Source organism: Cotesia typhae, unplaced genomic scaffold (assembly GCF_013202065.1).
Source record: "Cotesia typhae breed Kobodo isofemale line unplaced genomic scaffold, CoteBio_Ctyphae scaffold_13, whole genome shotgun sequence".
Taxonomy (NCBI): domain Eukaryota; kingdom Metazoa; phylum Arthropoda; class Insecta; order Hymenoptera; family Braconidae; genus Cotesia; species Cotesia typhae.
In genome coordinates this window covers 4,838,965-4,853,346 of record NW_027423774.1, presented here as the reverse complement: position 1 = coordinate 4,853,346, position 14,382 = coordinate 4,838,965, and the positions used below count along the sequence as shown (strand labels likewise).

The 14,382-nt window shown below is 28.0% G+C and overlaps 2 protein-coding genes and 1 long non-coding RNA gene across 3 annotated transcripts in view; 1 reads left to right on the top strand and 2 right to left on the bottom strand.

Annotated features, from left to right (window-relative positions):
• Nucleotides 1-11,154, bottom strand: part of Utx (Utx histone demethylase) — a 30,925-nt gene extending 19,771 nt beyond the window's left edge. Inside the window, exons 1-3 of the mRNA XM_074254735.1 lie at nucleotides 10,721-11,154; nucleotides 10,249-10,511; nucleotides 9,458-9,566 (exon numbers count right to left, since the gene is read on the bottom strand). Of these exons, the coding sequence (XP_074110836.1) occupies nucleotides 9,458-9,566; nucleotides 10,249-10,511; nucleotides 10,721-10,794 (446 nt within the window). The 5' untranslated portion in view covers nucleotides 10,795-11,154. The remainder of the gene's footprint in view (nucleotides 1-9,457; nucleotides 9,567-10,248; nucleotides 10,512-10,720) is intronic.
• Nucleotides 5,111-8,972, top strand: LOC141535025 (uncharacterized). The gene is made up of 3 exons (XR_012480523.1): nucleotides 5,111-6,186; nucleotides 6,271-6,459; nucleotides 8,149-8,972. It is a non-coding gene; the product is annotated as an uncharacterized LOC141535025 (long non-coding RNA).
• Nucleotides 11,155-11,331: 177 nt separating the features above from the next.
• Nucleotides 11,332-14,279, bottom strand: Tmem43 (Transmembrane protein 43). The gene is made up of 4 exons (XM_074254742.1): nucleotides 14,126-14,279; nucleotides 13,869-14,057; nucleotides 12,489-13,228; nucleotides 11,332-12,429 (listed from the first exon to the last, which is right to left on the bottom strand). Exons 1-4 carry the CDS (start codon nucleotides 14,138-14,140, stop codon nucleotides 12,156-12,158), a joined length of 1,218 nt encoding a protein of 405 aa, XP_074110843.1. The 5' UTR covers nucleotides 14,141-14,279; the 3' UTR covers nucleotides 11,332-12,155.
• Between the last annotated feature and the right edge of the window lie 103 nt (nucleotides 14,280-14,382).

Here is a 14,382-nt window from a genome sequence, read left to right as displayed (position 1 = left end):
AAAAAATAACTTGAATCAAGTAAATGATTTTTAAGAATTTTGTCTTCTTGATTTGAGTTTAAAAATTCTTAAGGTTGTTGGCATGGTACAATATTGTCAAAAAATTAGAGATTATAAATTTTCTCACCTTGAGAAAATTTTTCTCTTGAATATTTGATATCCATTTTATATTATTTTAGCGTGCAATTATAAATATTGAATGAAAAAAATGATTCAATATTGTTTGAACTTCCTATTTGCTATATTAATCAATAAAAATATTAATGAAAATTTACCTCCATCTTTATATTTAATTTTTTAGAGCAAGAGAAAAATTTTCTCAAAACAAGAAAATTTACTTCTATCAAGAACTAAATTTTTTGGAGCAAGAGGCTGAATTTTTTCAAAACAAGAAGACTTTCTGGACTTAAATAAATTTTCTTGGATCAAGATACATATTTCTTAAAGCAAAAAAATTAATTTTGTTGGAATAAGTAAAATTTTTCAATTGTTGAACTTTAATCCATTATTTATAAATAATTAGACGGTCAAAAAAATTTTTTTTTAACTCACAACAAATACATTAAAAGACTGTCAGTTTTTTTTTAAGTTTCTGACAGTTAGTTTTTTTTTTACAACTAAGAAACTAGCACAGAACTGCAGAGAGCGTGTGCAAATCAATGTTAAATATCCAATTTTTAATTGAATTCATCTCGGGTTATAGTTGGTCAATCGATTTAAAATTTTTAAGATAATTGTATCATCATGTCTTTAATCAGTCTACAAAAATTTAGAATTTTCTGACGATATGCCTTAGCCACGACAACTACCTTGTAAATTTTACTTGATTCAATAATTTTTCATTTTCATTGAAGTCAATTAAATTTTTTTTAATTATTTTCTTGGTTCAAGTTTATTTTTTTTTTCAGTGCAGATACAAACTAAAAATAAAGACTATTTTTTATGATTACTCCAAGCTGATAAAATAGCGCTGAAATCTAAAATTACTATCTTGTATATATTTATCTGCAATTAGCGTTTGGTTAAATCGTGACATAAATGTATACTGGGTGAGTTGGTATTGCGCACACGTGACCTGGTTTCTCAGCTGCTTACAGTATCGCGGTGCAACACTCTTGTCAGTACAACAACTCAAGTACTCTTGTATTATTCAGCTCTTGATATCACAGCTCAGATGGAATTACTGAATTACTCCCTCGTCTACGTAACTCCAAGATATTACGTGTGTCTAATTATCTTACGAGTAAGCGCGTGTGTATACAAATCTGTCCGTACTGTACATACTTAATTTAATAACATCTATAAAACATAAAATATGGAATATATGTGACATTAAATAATAATGTGAACGTCAACATCAACATTTACATACATGCATCCATACTTGCGTACCATTCATTTATTTATTTATTAACTAACACAAACACTTAGCACGCATACCCTGGTGCAATTAGTCATGTCGTGAGCCTATCGCGACGTATTCGCGCGACTTGTTGCATTGACCCACTGCGATATATGCCGTAACGGTTTCTCCATCATCATGTAAGCCACTACATATTTTATTGCTATCAGCGACACGTTAAACTCAGACCTTTTTTATTTTCAGCATCTACAGTTTTGACTTATCATCAATTAGCGCCATTTTGTTAATTCACACACATCCATTTAAATTTACCATCATCTTCAATGAAAATTAATTTAGCAGATATTTAATAATTTTTTAATAAATAAATTATTAAAAAAATAAAAAATTTAATTTTTTTTAAATAATTTTTTGGAGCGAGTTTGTTTGTTAGAAAAAAAATTAAAAAATGGTTCGATAACTTTAATGACAATCATCATCTTCAATAAAAATTAATTTAGAAGATTTTTAATAATTTTTTTAACAAATAAATTAACATTTAAAAATTAAAAAAACAAAAAAATGTAATTTTAAAAGATAATTTTTTGGAGCAAATTTGCTTGTTAAAAAAAATGGCAAAGTGACTACTAACTTTAATGTCATTCATCATCATCATTCAGATCTCCAATATTAAAAAAATAATTAACAACAACAACAATAATAATAACAGCCTGTTACTCAACCTCAAGGTAATGGTAAATGATAAAAACTAAAGAAGAGACTCACCATTTAAATGTCTGCCAGTGGAATTTAAATCTCACCCTTCAAGTCTTGTGTAACGTGTACGCTAATATCAGCCATAAGTATAAATAAAATGTATCTATATATTATATATATGTATACAATATATAATAATATAAACAGCACGTTTAGATGACCACTAGTGGTAATATCACACTTGATTACACTGCACTGGTACTCTTGCTTCAAGGTGAAGCTTAAAAACTTGAATAAGATAAACGTAATCGCTTTAAATTAAGATTATTTATTTTTTTTTTACACGCGTACCTTTTATTTTATTTTATTTAAGTAAACTCCGATATATTTATAGTCTTCCAATAATTTATTATTGTAGTTTGAATTATAATAAATAAACAATGACAAGTGTAATAATAAATCACTTATCAGGAAATGATTTATATTAATGAATGCAACGCAATAATAATTATAATATATATATATATATATATATATATATATATATATAATAAATACACACATATATATATTTATATTTATATCGTACCAAGTATCAAGGATATTTCTTCTTTAAACTGTTGGATTGGATAAAAGTGTCAAACTTTGACAGCAGTGATTTTTTTGAACACAAATATTTCTTCTTAAACTTTATTACGTATTTTATAATTAACTGAGTATAATTATTATTATTATTAAAAACTAATTTAAATATTAATAATAATAATTAAATATATATATATATATATATATATATATATATATATGTATATATATTTAAAAACTAATGGCAGTGAGAGAGCGAGACACCCTACTCGTAAAAGATTCTCGCGCGACTGGCGGCCGCTGACGCGTGAGCTGGCGTTGAGCACAGTTGAGCACCAGGACACGGCGCAGGACGCCAGTGTTGCCAGTAGTCGAGAGGGGGTGGTGGAAAAACGGTGCGAGCGGCTGAGTACCATACTGAGTGGTATGTATGGAAGATGTGCGTGTGTGTGTGTGTGTGTGTGTGTGTGTGTGTGTGTGTGTGTGTGTGTGTGTGTGTGTGTGTGTGTGTGTGTGTGTGTGTGTGTGTGTGTGTGTGTGTGTGTGTGTGTGTGTGTGTGTGTGTGTGTGTGTGTGTGTGTGTGGTAACAGTGGAAGTAAAGTGACGAAGGAGGAAGAGGTGAAGAAGAAGAAGAAGAAGAAGAAGAAGAGGGGAAGGGAAGTAAGCGGAGAGGAGACGAGACGGGCGCGACCAGGGCCGGAGATTCCCGATAATACTAGAATATAATAGGAAGAAAAGAGATGTAAATATTTACAATGCATGTGCATGTACGTACGCGCACTCCATATGTGTATTTTACTGTGAAGCTATCATGGATACAAATACATTTTTTTTTAAATAATTTAAAACATATTTTATAAATAAATTATGCCAAAAAAAAATTTTAATTTATTAAAATTTCAATTTTTTTTTGGGAAGAAATGTTAATAAATTAAAATTTCAAATTTTTTTGGGAAGAAATTTATTAAATTAAATTAAATTTTAAAAAAGTGACAGCTTTTAATGTCATTATAATATATATTAATATGTGTGTGTGCATAGAAGTAGGAATAGAAAAGACGCATGCGCAGTGCCCTTGTTTCTAGCAGTTACTATCTTCCTTCCTTCTTCTTTATATTTACTGCGCCAACACACCTATGATGGTTAGTACTGGTACTTGTAGTACTATAGAGCCAGCTCTGGCAGTAAAAGTATGTGTGTGTGTGTGTGTGTGTGTGTGTGTGTGTGTGTGTGTGTGTGTGTGTGTGTGTGTGTGCTGTAGAGCGCACACAAAACTATTGCTAGCTCATGTAGTATTTACCATCCTGTCTTGTGCTCCACGCAAGTTATATTAAAGCCACCGCCCGATGTACCACCGTTGACAATACGGCTCACGGAATTTTCACTCATAACTTTTAATCAAACTTTCATTGTCATTGCCTTTGCTGATAGGTACCACCAATTCGGCTCCAATTGAATAGAAGGTAGTTTTGAGATTAGACAGTTTATGTTTTTTAATTATTTTGCTAAGAGATTTTTTTTTTTTTTTTTTTTTTTTTTTTCAGATAAATTCTTGTTGCCATGGGACATTTTGACACGAGAAAAAATGTTTTAGATGCGAGAAAGGTTTCTTGGGTCATGCGTAACCACTATTTATGGATTTTTTTTTTATTCTCTATAATTAAGCAATTTTTTTTTTTTCAAGGTCATAAGTGAGATTTTTGGACGTAATACAAGCTTGAAAAATTTTAGAAAATAAATTTAAGCTTGAAGATATAAATATTTTTTTTGGAGATGCTAAAATACACTTTTTTTTTTTTTTTTTTTTTTTTTTTTTTTAGGCATGGACAGAATTACCGAGATTGTAAAAAGAAATCCAATTTTATGGCTCTTGTGTCAGATTTTAAATCACAGGATATTTTTTAACAACGAAGGATCTTTGGAAATTTTATGACTTGATATCTTTAAGTGACAATTTAAAAAAATTTTTAAATTAAAAATTTATTTTTTTATTAAATTAAAATTACACAAAAAAAATATTTTCTCTGAGCTATTATATACATCAAAGATATATTTTCTTAAAATTAAGTAAGCCGACATCTAAAAAATTTTAGATTTTTTTTTAATGTCAAAATTATTACAAAAAAATTAAATCTGTAAAAAATTTGAAAAACTGCAAGTACAATTTTAAAAAAATATTTTTTTGAGCTAATTTTTTCAATAAAAAAAATTTTTAAAATTAAAAACGTCGGCTAACTTGTGTAAATTAAATTAGCTGACATCAAAGAATTTTTAGAATTTTTTTTTTTATTGAAAAAATCATTAAAAAATTTTAATTTGTAAAAAAACTTGAAAAACAGTAAGTACAATTTAAAAAAAATATTTTTTTATTCTAATTTTTTCAATAAAAAAAAATTACAAACGTTGGCTAACTTTAGTATTATAAATTAAATAATTAAAATTAAAAAATAACCTACATACTAAAATAAAAAATCTGTTAAAAAGAAAAATAATCTTGAAACAAAAATTTTCCGTTGAAAGCACGATAAGATAATAAAATAATAAGCTAATTTCCATCATTATCATTATTATTATTAATTAACAAGTCCACAGAAATAAAGTACATTATTTCACTATCAACAATTCATTGCTCCTTAAAAATAAACAGAAGCATTAATCACCAAAGTCGTTGACTCGAATTTAATCAATATAGCCATCGGATATTTAAAGAATTTTTGGTGATGGTGTTGCGCACCAAGACCAGAATTTACCGGACATTTAAATCCGAACAATAAAAAAAGAGTGAAGTAATAACAATAACAATGTGCAAGCATATGAGTTCTCCGGTAAAGATATAAATAGAAAGTTATTAAAAAAAAAAAAAAAAAAAAAAAAAAAAAAAATTCTAGTGAACCAGAAGATGAATTAAAAACCAAAGTGAAGCAAACCCTGGGGATGGTCCATGCTCCTGGATGTGACTCTGGACAGATGAAGACGACGAGCAAGTGTAAACATAAGCATTGAGTGTGTATAGGCATCACGACTCGGTGTATTGAACTCTGAACGGCAGGTCGTTGAACCCCTATACATACACACCGGAGCATAGTTGAGTGCTGGGTGCATAGCAGGCTCGTCGACGTAGCATCTCCTTCTATTCCTCGTGCTCGTCATATTATCAGCGTATCATTTTATCTCTATCTTGCATCTCGGTGCATTGAAACGCACACACAACAACTTTTGTTGTTATCTTCGCTTATATTCCCGCGACCTGCGTCGGGACGCTGATGTGACGTCACGATGACTACGCCGTGTATGTTACTCTCGCCATCGCCCACGTTACGTTCAACTGATGCGACGCTGGCCCCGCTACACGGTGACGTCACACTAGAGAAAACGTGTACGCTGAATCTCTTCTCTGTTATATGTATCTTGTCTCTTCTCTGTACTCTGCTGTACTATCCACACCGTCAATTTCTCTCTGGTTAGGTGCACTATTAAAGTTCCAGGTGCCACCGATTATTTTACCAACAATTCACACTCCTAATTATTCTCCCTTCACAGGGTAATTAGTTTACCGTAATAAAGTTTAAATAGCTATTGTCATTTAAATTATATTACATATTAATATTAACTACTTCATTTACAGGAATATCAACGAGCTGATTAAAATCAACCTGGGAATTATTTTGATTTTAAATTTTCAATTCAAGATTTACGGTGAATTTTTTTTTTTGAAAATAATTTTTAGGTAGATTTTATTGAAATTTATCTATTGCATTGGTCCTCATGTCAAAATTAAGTCGGAATTTTGCTTTAATATCATCTAAACAGTCAGGTATTGGTTCGAAAATTTAAATATGTACATACAATCGTGGTCATTAATTTAAGTATGTTTATTTATTTATTTGTAAAGATACGCCCTCGGCAATTTACAACAATATGATTACATTTTTATGTGTAGAATGTTTAGTAATAATGATGTTATACAATACATAGCATCTGCAAAGAGAAGATAAATTAAAAAAATTTTTTAAATTTCAGAAATAAAAAAAAAAAAATTTTTTTTTAATTTAAAAGAAATTATAAACTATAAATTTCAAAATTAATTGATCATATAATTTTTTAAATTAGTGGCAAATAAAAACTGATATTAATGAAATCAGCGAAATGGAAATTTCACCAAAAATAAATTTAGTCATTTATGAAATAGCGAAAAATAAAATTTTGTGGCTAGGTAAATTTAGCCAATTTTTACTGCAGTTTTTCTGAAAATTAGAACAGATTTGTCAGACTCATTCAAAAGTTATAAGAAGTTTAAAAACACCTAATTTTACAATTCGTAAAGTTTACAATTGGCTAATTTTATAAGGTTCTGCAGTAAGAATTGGCTAAATTCACGTAGCCACAGATTTTTATTTTTCGCTATTTTTTAAATGACTGAATTTATATTTTGTGAAATTTCCATTTCGCTAATTTCATTAATATCATTTTTTACTTGCGACTAATTTAACAAATGACATCATCAACTGATTTCCAAACTTAAAGTTAATAAACGTTCAAGTTTACAAATGGCTATTGTCCAGTAAACTTAAAAACATACTTAAATCAATGACCACGATTGTATAAATCGTAATATGTGTAATATAATATGGCTTGTGTACACGATACACAAGCGACGTTTTTTTATCTCAAAAATACCAAGTTAAAATTTTTTAAATATGATAACAATAGAATTTTATTTGCATGACTAGTATTTTTTACAAAAGTTTTACATGACTAAAAAATTTTTTTATTAATTTTAAATAAAACTTAATTTAAAAATTAAAAAAAATAATAAATTTTTTAAATATTTTAAATTAATTAAAAAAAATTTTTTTACCTAATTTAAATTGAGATTTTTAAACAAAAAAAAATCTTTAGCACTACACCTGATACCAGTAATTTTTTCCAACATGAAACACGGGATAGTATAGAGTTTATTGACTCTCAGTTTCCGCACAGCGACTGACCATGACCTCGACAAACAATATACATTCATGTGTCTTGATAATTATTTAAAAATAAAATCTAGCTTTCTAGATAAATGCCAAAGAAAGTGAAGATTGATGGATAAATAGGAAAGTAACAAAAGTTCATCTAGTCTATGCCGTTCTATCCGTATAAAACAGATTTAATACAACTAAACAACGATTAAATGTACATATTAAGGCATGTAAACGTAAGAATGTGTTTATTACAATACAATAAACATATGTGTAATAAAAAAAATGTTATGTAGGTCGAAGAATATTGATCGATGAATGTAGGTCACAAAAGACTCTTATGCGATGACGTATTACAACGCTTGACGTTGTACATTACGTCGCTTGGTAGTATTATTTTAGTCATTAGTATTTTTATGACATTTAATTGAGTGGTTGTAGTAGTAAGTAATTGCAGTTTTTAATGTTGAAGTGAGTAGTAATAATATTCCTGTTATTTTTTTTTCTTCTGCTGGAGATTTAAATATCCTTAAATATTTCAGGTCGGATTTTTTGGAGCGAGATATTTTAGGTCATAATGATTGGAGGGTGTCGCAAAAGATCTCGGAACTTGTAGTTACTCAGAATGGAGCCCAAGAGAGTTTGTAAGAGGATCGATCGGTGGCAGAAGAGTACTGTGGATTCACTCGGTCTCGGGAACTCTCACTCGCTCTCCCTCGGCACGAACGACGTGTACGTGACCTACCACGCTCGAGCCATGGCGAAAGATCCACAGTAAATGCTTCCTTTTCTCATCCCTTCCGTTCAGTTTGTTTAGTTTCTTTCACACGCTATTATGCAATTATTTAATCATTATTACAGATTGTAATTGTAATGAGTAATGACATACTTGCAACATTTTAAGCCTTTAAATATTATTTTAACTTTTAAACAAAAGTTTAAAATTTCGCTGGATTATTTTTTATTCTATTTATGTACATTTGCGGCTCAGGAATATAAAAAAATATACAGAATAAAAATAAAAGGGACCAGAAACATTTAATAAAATAGAATAACTCGACCTAAAAGAAGAAAGAGAAGAAGAAGAAGAAGAAGAAGAAGCAGCAGCTGAAGAAAGAATTTATGATAAAATAATTTAAAAAAATTAAAACCAAGATCAATGACTGCTGGTTTTAAAAAGTATTTTTAGAATACTTTTTTTTGATAAATTTAATTTCAATTATCTTGCTAATGTTTTGGTTTGGTTTGGGTTAATAGAGAACTTTTATCTCTCAACTGTAATTACTTTTCTATTACAGTTTATTTTTGCTTGCAAATCGACTGTCAGGTCATTTATTCGATTACTTTGTCGCCATACAGCGGCTTCCAGTTTGCACGTACACCAGTCCAACATTTCTCTTCTCATCGACATCTAGCGCTAGAGTTTTACACTCGTTTTTTAGCTGCTTAAGGTTAAAGAGATATCTTTATTGTCGACGTCAACACGCTCGCTTAATTATTAATTAAAAAAAAATTTTTAAATCTTTTTAAAAGTAGAATTATTTAAAAACCAAAAAAAAATTTTATTCTGCTAAATTATTAAATTATTAATTAGATTAAAAATTGTTTTAAGGAAAAAATTCTTCACATAAAAAATGTACAGTACTTACCTGTCAACTATTAAATTGTTTATTATTGTTATTAATTAATTTAAAAAATCACAGTAGAAGAAATGAAGAAATTCATTCAAAAATTTTGAATGATAAAAATTTTATAAATAATTAATTGGTTATTTTTTGTATCAGTATTTTTTTTGAGTAAAAAAATGATTTTTTGTGGATGAATAAATATAAAAATAATGAAAAAACTCACCACTGGTAGGCATTGAAGTGATAATAACAAAGTCCTTGTCCGAAAAGAAAACAAGGGTCTTTCCAGTAGTCGGATTTTAACTTGAAAAACTTCTGATACGCTGACATGGCTGCAATTCAATAAATAAGTATTGAAATTTTGCTTTATTAAATAATGAATATTGTTAAATTGCACTGTATTTTCTTAAATATTGATATTTTTAAAGATATAAGCTCATCCCGATGTTACACTCATTGAGACCTTTCATTTGAGTACCCACATGCAATTTAATATATTTTTCATATATAATATATATAAATATATGAAAAATTGATGTGGGTACTCAAATGAAAGGTTTTGATGACTGTCATGTCGGAATGAGCTTATATCTTTAATAATGTCAATAGTTCACAAAATAAAAGGTCATTTCCCAAAATTTTGCTTCATTAAATAATCACTTTTGTTAAATTTCGTTGTACTTTCTTGAATATTGACGTTTTTAAAGAAATAAGCTCTTTCTGATAATAGACCCATCAAGAGCTTTCATTTGAGTACCCACATGCATTTTGATATATTTTTCATATATATAATATATATAAATGTATAAAATATATAAATATATGAAAAATTGATGTGGGTACTCAAATGAAAGGTCTCAATGAGTGTAACATCGGGATGAGCTTATATCTTCAAAAGTGTCAATAGTTCACCAGATCCAAGATAATTTTTTAATTATGCACAAAATTTTTTTTATTCACTTAATAATATAGATAAAAAAAAATAAAATTGTATTAATAATAAAAATAAAAAACCTTTGCTATAATCTTCAAGAAGTAAATGAAAATGGCCCAATTTGCAATATGTTTTAGGATCTATGCTAATTCCTTTATCTTCATCATCAAATTTATCTTTATAATTTTCATCATCTAGACAGTCGGCTTTTCTTTTCCGTTTTTTAGTCTGCTCAGCTTGGGCCTGTATCAGCATCTTCTCCAGATACTTGATAGCTTTCACAACCAATGCCTTTTTTTTGGCATGTTCCGGCTGGTTTAACTTGAGAAGCCCAAACTGCCGGCTAAAATGTATATACATTTAATTAATAATAATTTTCATCAAAAAGGTGTCAATAATGATGAAAAATTGACAGTAAAAGTCGAAAATTAAAATAAAAAACAATGTAGAATTGTTGGGTGGGAAAAGGGGTCAGGAGGTTAGACTAAAAAAGTGGATTAAAATAAAAAAAAAAATTTTTTTTTTTTTTTTTTTTTCATGCAAGTACTTTACCTGTCTAACTCCGAAAGAATTTGCAACTCCTGGTGGGATAAATTTATTTCATTTAATTCGTGGGCCATTTTCATACTTATTCGCAAATTGATAATTAACCCGAAAAAAAAAAAAAAAAAAATAAACAATGTTTACAATTTCATTATGACCATTACTTTTATTATTATCATTACTATGATAATAAATATTGCACAAGAATTTAAAAATAAATCATTTAAAGTTGTTAAAAAAAGTTTAAAAATTTCACTGATTAATAATTATCATTTTATAATAAAATAATTTTAAAATACACATATGTATACATATATACAAATACAATACAACACACTACTGTCGGTGCATTTTATACACTGATTTTACATCTCTAGAACGTTTTTATCTTTATTTTGTTGTGTACACTGACGATTTCTATTGTAGAGGCCACCACTTCCTGGTGACAGCACACGATTTAAAGCGCCATTTTGCGTTACTTCTTTTTACTAAGATTTTTTAACCAATAAAAATTCAATTCTTGATCGCGGGCCAATCAAACGAGCGGGCGAGTGGAAATTAAAAATCGGACTACCGTCAATTGGTCAAAAAATATTAATCTTTTTAAAGATACAGTAGAATTCTATTTTAGCAAATTTATTTACAGATTTCTACATCTTATTTTGATAATCAAATCCAGGCGCAGACACACCAATAAATTAATTACATTTATTAAGTTAGCAGTCACTTGACCATTTTTTTTTAACAAACAAATTTGCTCCAAAAAATTATTTAAAAAAATTGCATTTTTAATTTTTTAAAATTTTTTGAATAATTTTTTTTGTCATAATTTATTTGTTAAAAAAATTTTTTAAATTATTAAATATTTGCTAAATTAATTTTCATTGAAGATGATAAAGATGATGAATGATATTAAAGTTAGCAGATCATTTTGACAATTTTTTTTAACAAACAAATTTGTTCCAAAAAATTATTTCAAAAAATTGCATTTTTTAATTTTTTAAATTTCTATGTCAATTTTTTGAATAATTTTTTTTTGTCATAATTTATTTGTTAAATATATTTTTTAAATTCTTTAAAAAATATTTTAAATTACTTTAAAGTAAGCAGATCATTTTTTAATTTTTTTTTAACAAACAAAATTGTGAAAAAAAAAATTGCATTTTGAATTTTTAAAAATTTCTATCAATTTTTTTTTGACATAATTTATTTGTTAAAAAATTCTTAAAATGGCTAAATTAATTTTTATCAATAAATATTCATGATATACTGAAATTAAAAGACATCTGTCAATTTTTTATATTAAATAAATTACTGTGAAAAAATTTCACATCTAAAAATTAAAAAAAAAATTATAATTTTTAATTTTATGACATTAAATTGATGTCAGTTAACTTCAGTATCATATAAATAAATAAAATTAATTAAATTAACTAAATTACAGCTATATTCTCCTATAATCATCTCGCTGTTGATTTGGAGAAACATAAGAGTACAAAAATGGAAGTACTGCCGCAAATGCGAGACATAAAGCAACGACAGGCCGATACCACATCCAGGCGAATCCGATAATCAAAAGACTTATTGACATTGATACTGATATTGTTAATGAGTCAATTGCAATTATTCCGCAGAGAAACGAAGAATTTTGGATCAATATCCGAAGAATGTTCGCTAGACAAGTCGCCGATGCGAACAAAATCAGCCATCCGAGAGCTCTGGAATAATTTATAAAAATTATTATATTTTAAAACTATTGAGACAAAATATAAATTACCTGATCACCCAAGTACGCCAATAATTATGAACATGCTCCAAATGAAACATTCTATCAACAGTGATCTGGTGTTTCCTTTGCAGCAAGATTTCATCACCCTGAGAGGTAAAAAATGGAACAATAGTCCCATCTATTAATTTACCAATAACTGTGTACACTTCTCCAGCTTTTCCTGCGTAAGAAAACAGTATCCTGATGTCTCCAACCCGCGGGTTCCATAAATCAGCGCTGTGGTAGTACAGACCAGCATGCATTTTAATATCAGTCCTCTCAGGCCGCTGGTCGCTGGTTATTTCAATGAAATCAGTAAATTTTTTCTTCAAATCAAGTCCTAAAGCTACAGACCCGATTTTAACCTGGTTCGCAATTTGGATTTGGCTTTTAATCGGCACTTGTTTAGGATTCTCATGTCCGGTGCGAATGTAAAATTGATCTGAATCTACGAGCTTGTCTTTCCACTCGGTGGTGTAGTAGTAATTCTTGTCTTCCTGAACTTCTCCGCCGTATACTCGGTCTTCTTCGATCTCAATCCATTGGTAGACCTGCACTCTTCTTTTTAATTTTACGCTCTCGATTATCACTCCGTAGTCTGGCTCGGTTAGAGGCTCGTCGATCCATAGTTGCCCGGAAATATGGACTAACCGGCCTTCGTATTCTGTTGGGATTGACCAGAGGTCATCGATTATTGCTACCTGCTCCAATGCTTCATTTAATGACTGCGCTACTGATGCTGCTCTGCCCTGTATAACATAAAAAAATTATTAAATATTTATTATTAATAAAAATATTTGTTTTTTTTAACTTTATCATAATTTTTCTATTAAAATTAATTTAGCAGATAATTAATCATTTTTTTAATAAATTAATTATAGCAAAAGAAAATATAAAAAAAAACTTGACATGAAGAAATTTGAAGAAATAAAAAATTCAATTTTTAAACAATAATTTTTTGGAGTAAATTTGTTAGAAAAAAATTAAAAAATTTCTAAGTGACTGCTTCATTTAAAATCATTAATTTTTTTAATATTTAAATTACATAATAAATTATAAAAAATAATTTTAATTTATCTAAAAAGATAAAATTTTTAATTTCAGCTCTAATTTTGCCAAGTTTAATTTATAAATAATCATAATAATACAAAACTTAGCCGACGTTTTTAATTTTTAGATTTTTGCTTTATTTATTAAATTAGAATTAAAGATATATTTTTTTAATTGCACTTACAGTTCTTCAAATTTTTTTTTTTGTTATTTTGTAATGATTTTTTTATTAAAAAAAAATTCTAAAAATGTTTAGATTATCTTATTATTAATTCATTTTTTAAATAAAATAAAAAAATGATCAATAGTCTACTGATAAAAATTAAATAAATAAATTACCTCATTCCAAAAAAGTAAACAAGTGCCAACAGCACACAAAATACACCCAATAATTGCAGTTAGCCAAGACTTTTTCAATTGTTCAATAATCGTAGGTGACAAATGTCTTAAATTATTATTGATTTGGGGATTGGCATTATTTTCCACAGCCACCGGATCTCTTTGAAGTCTCCTCTCAGTGACATTTGCCTAAAAAATAATTAAAATAATAAACCAAGTACTCAATTTTTATTACAGAAAATAATCAATCCACTGACATTGTTCCTGTGCATCGTAAAAATCACTGTCAATATTCACTAAATTTATAAAAATAAATAAACTTCACTCTAATAAATATTAGACATAAAGATTTGATACATAATAAATAAATAATAATAAAAAAAATCTAAAAATAGAGAATAACAACAATGTCCATAGAGAGCAGCATCAGTCATATTTGTTTACACTTTCAAGGCTGTTTTCAAGAGAATACGCCGCTGTCGACCAATTAAATTTCATTATTTTTATTTAAATG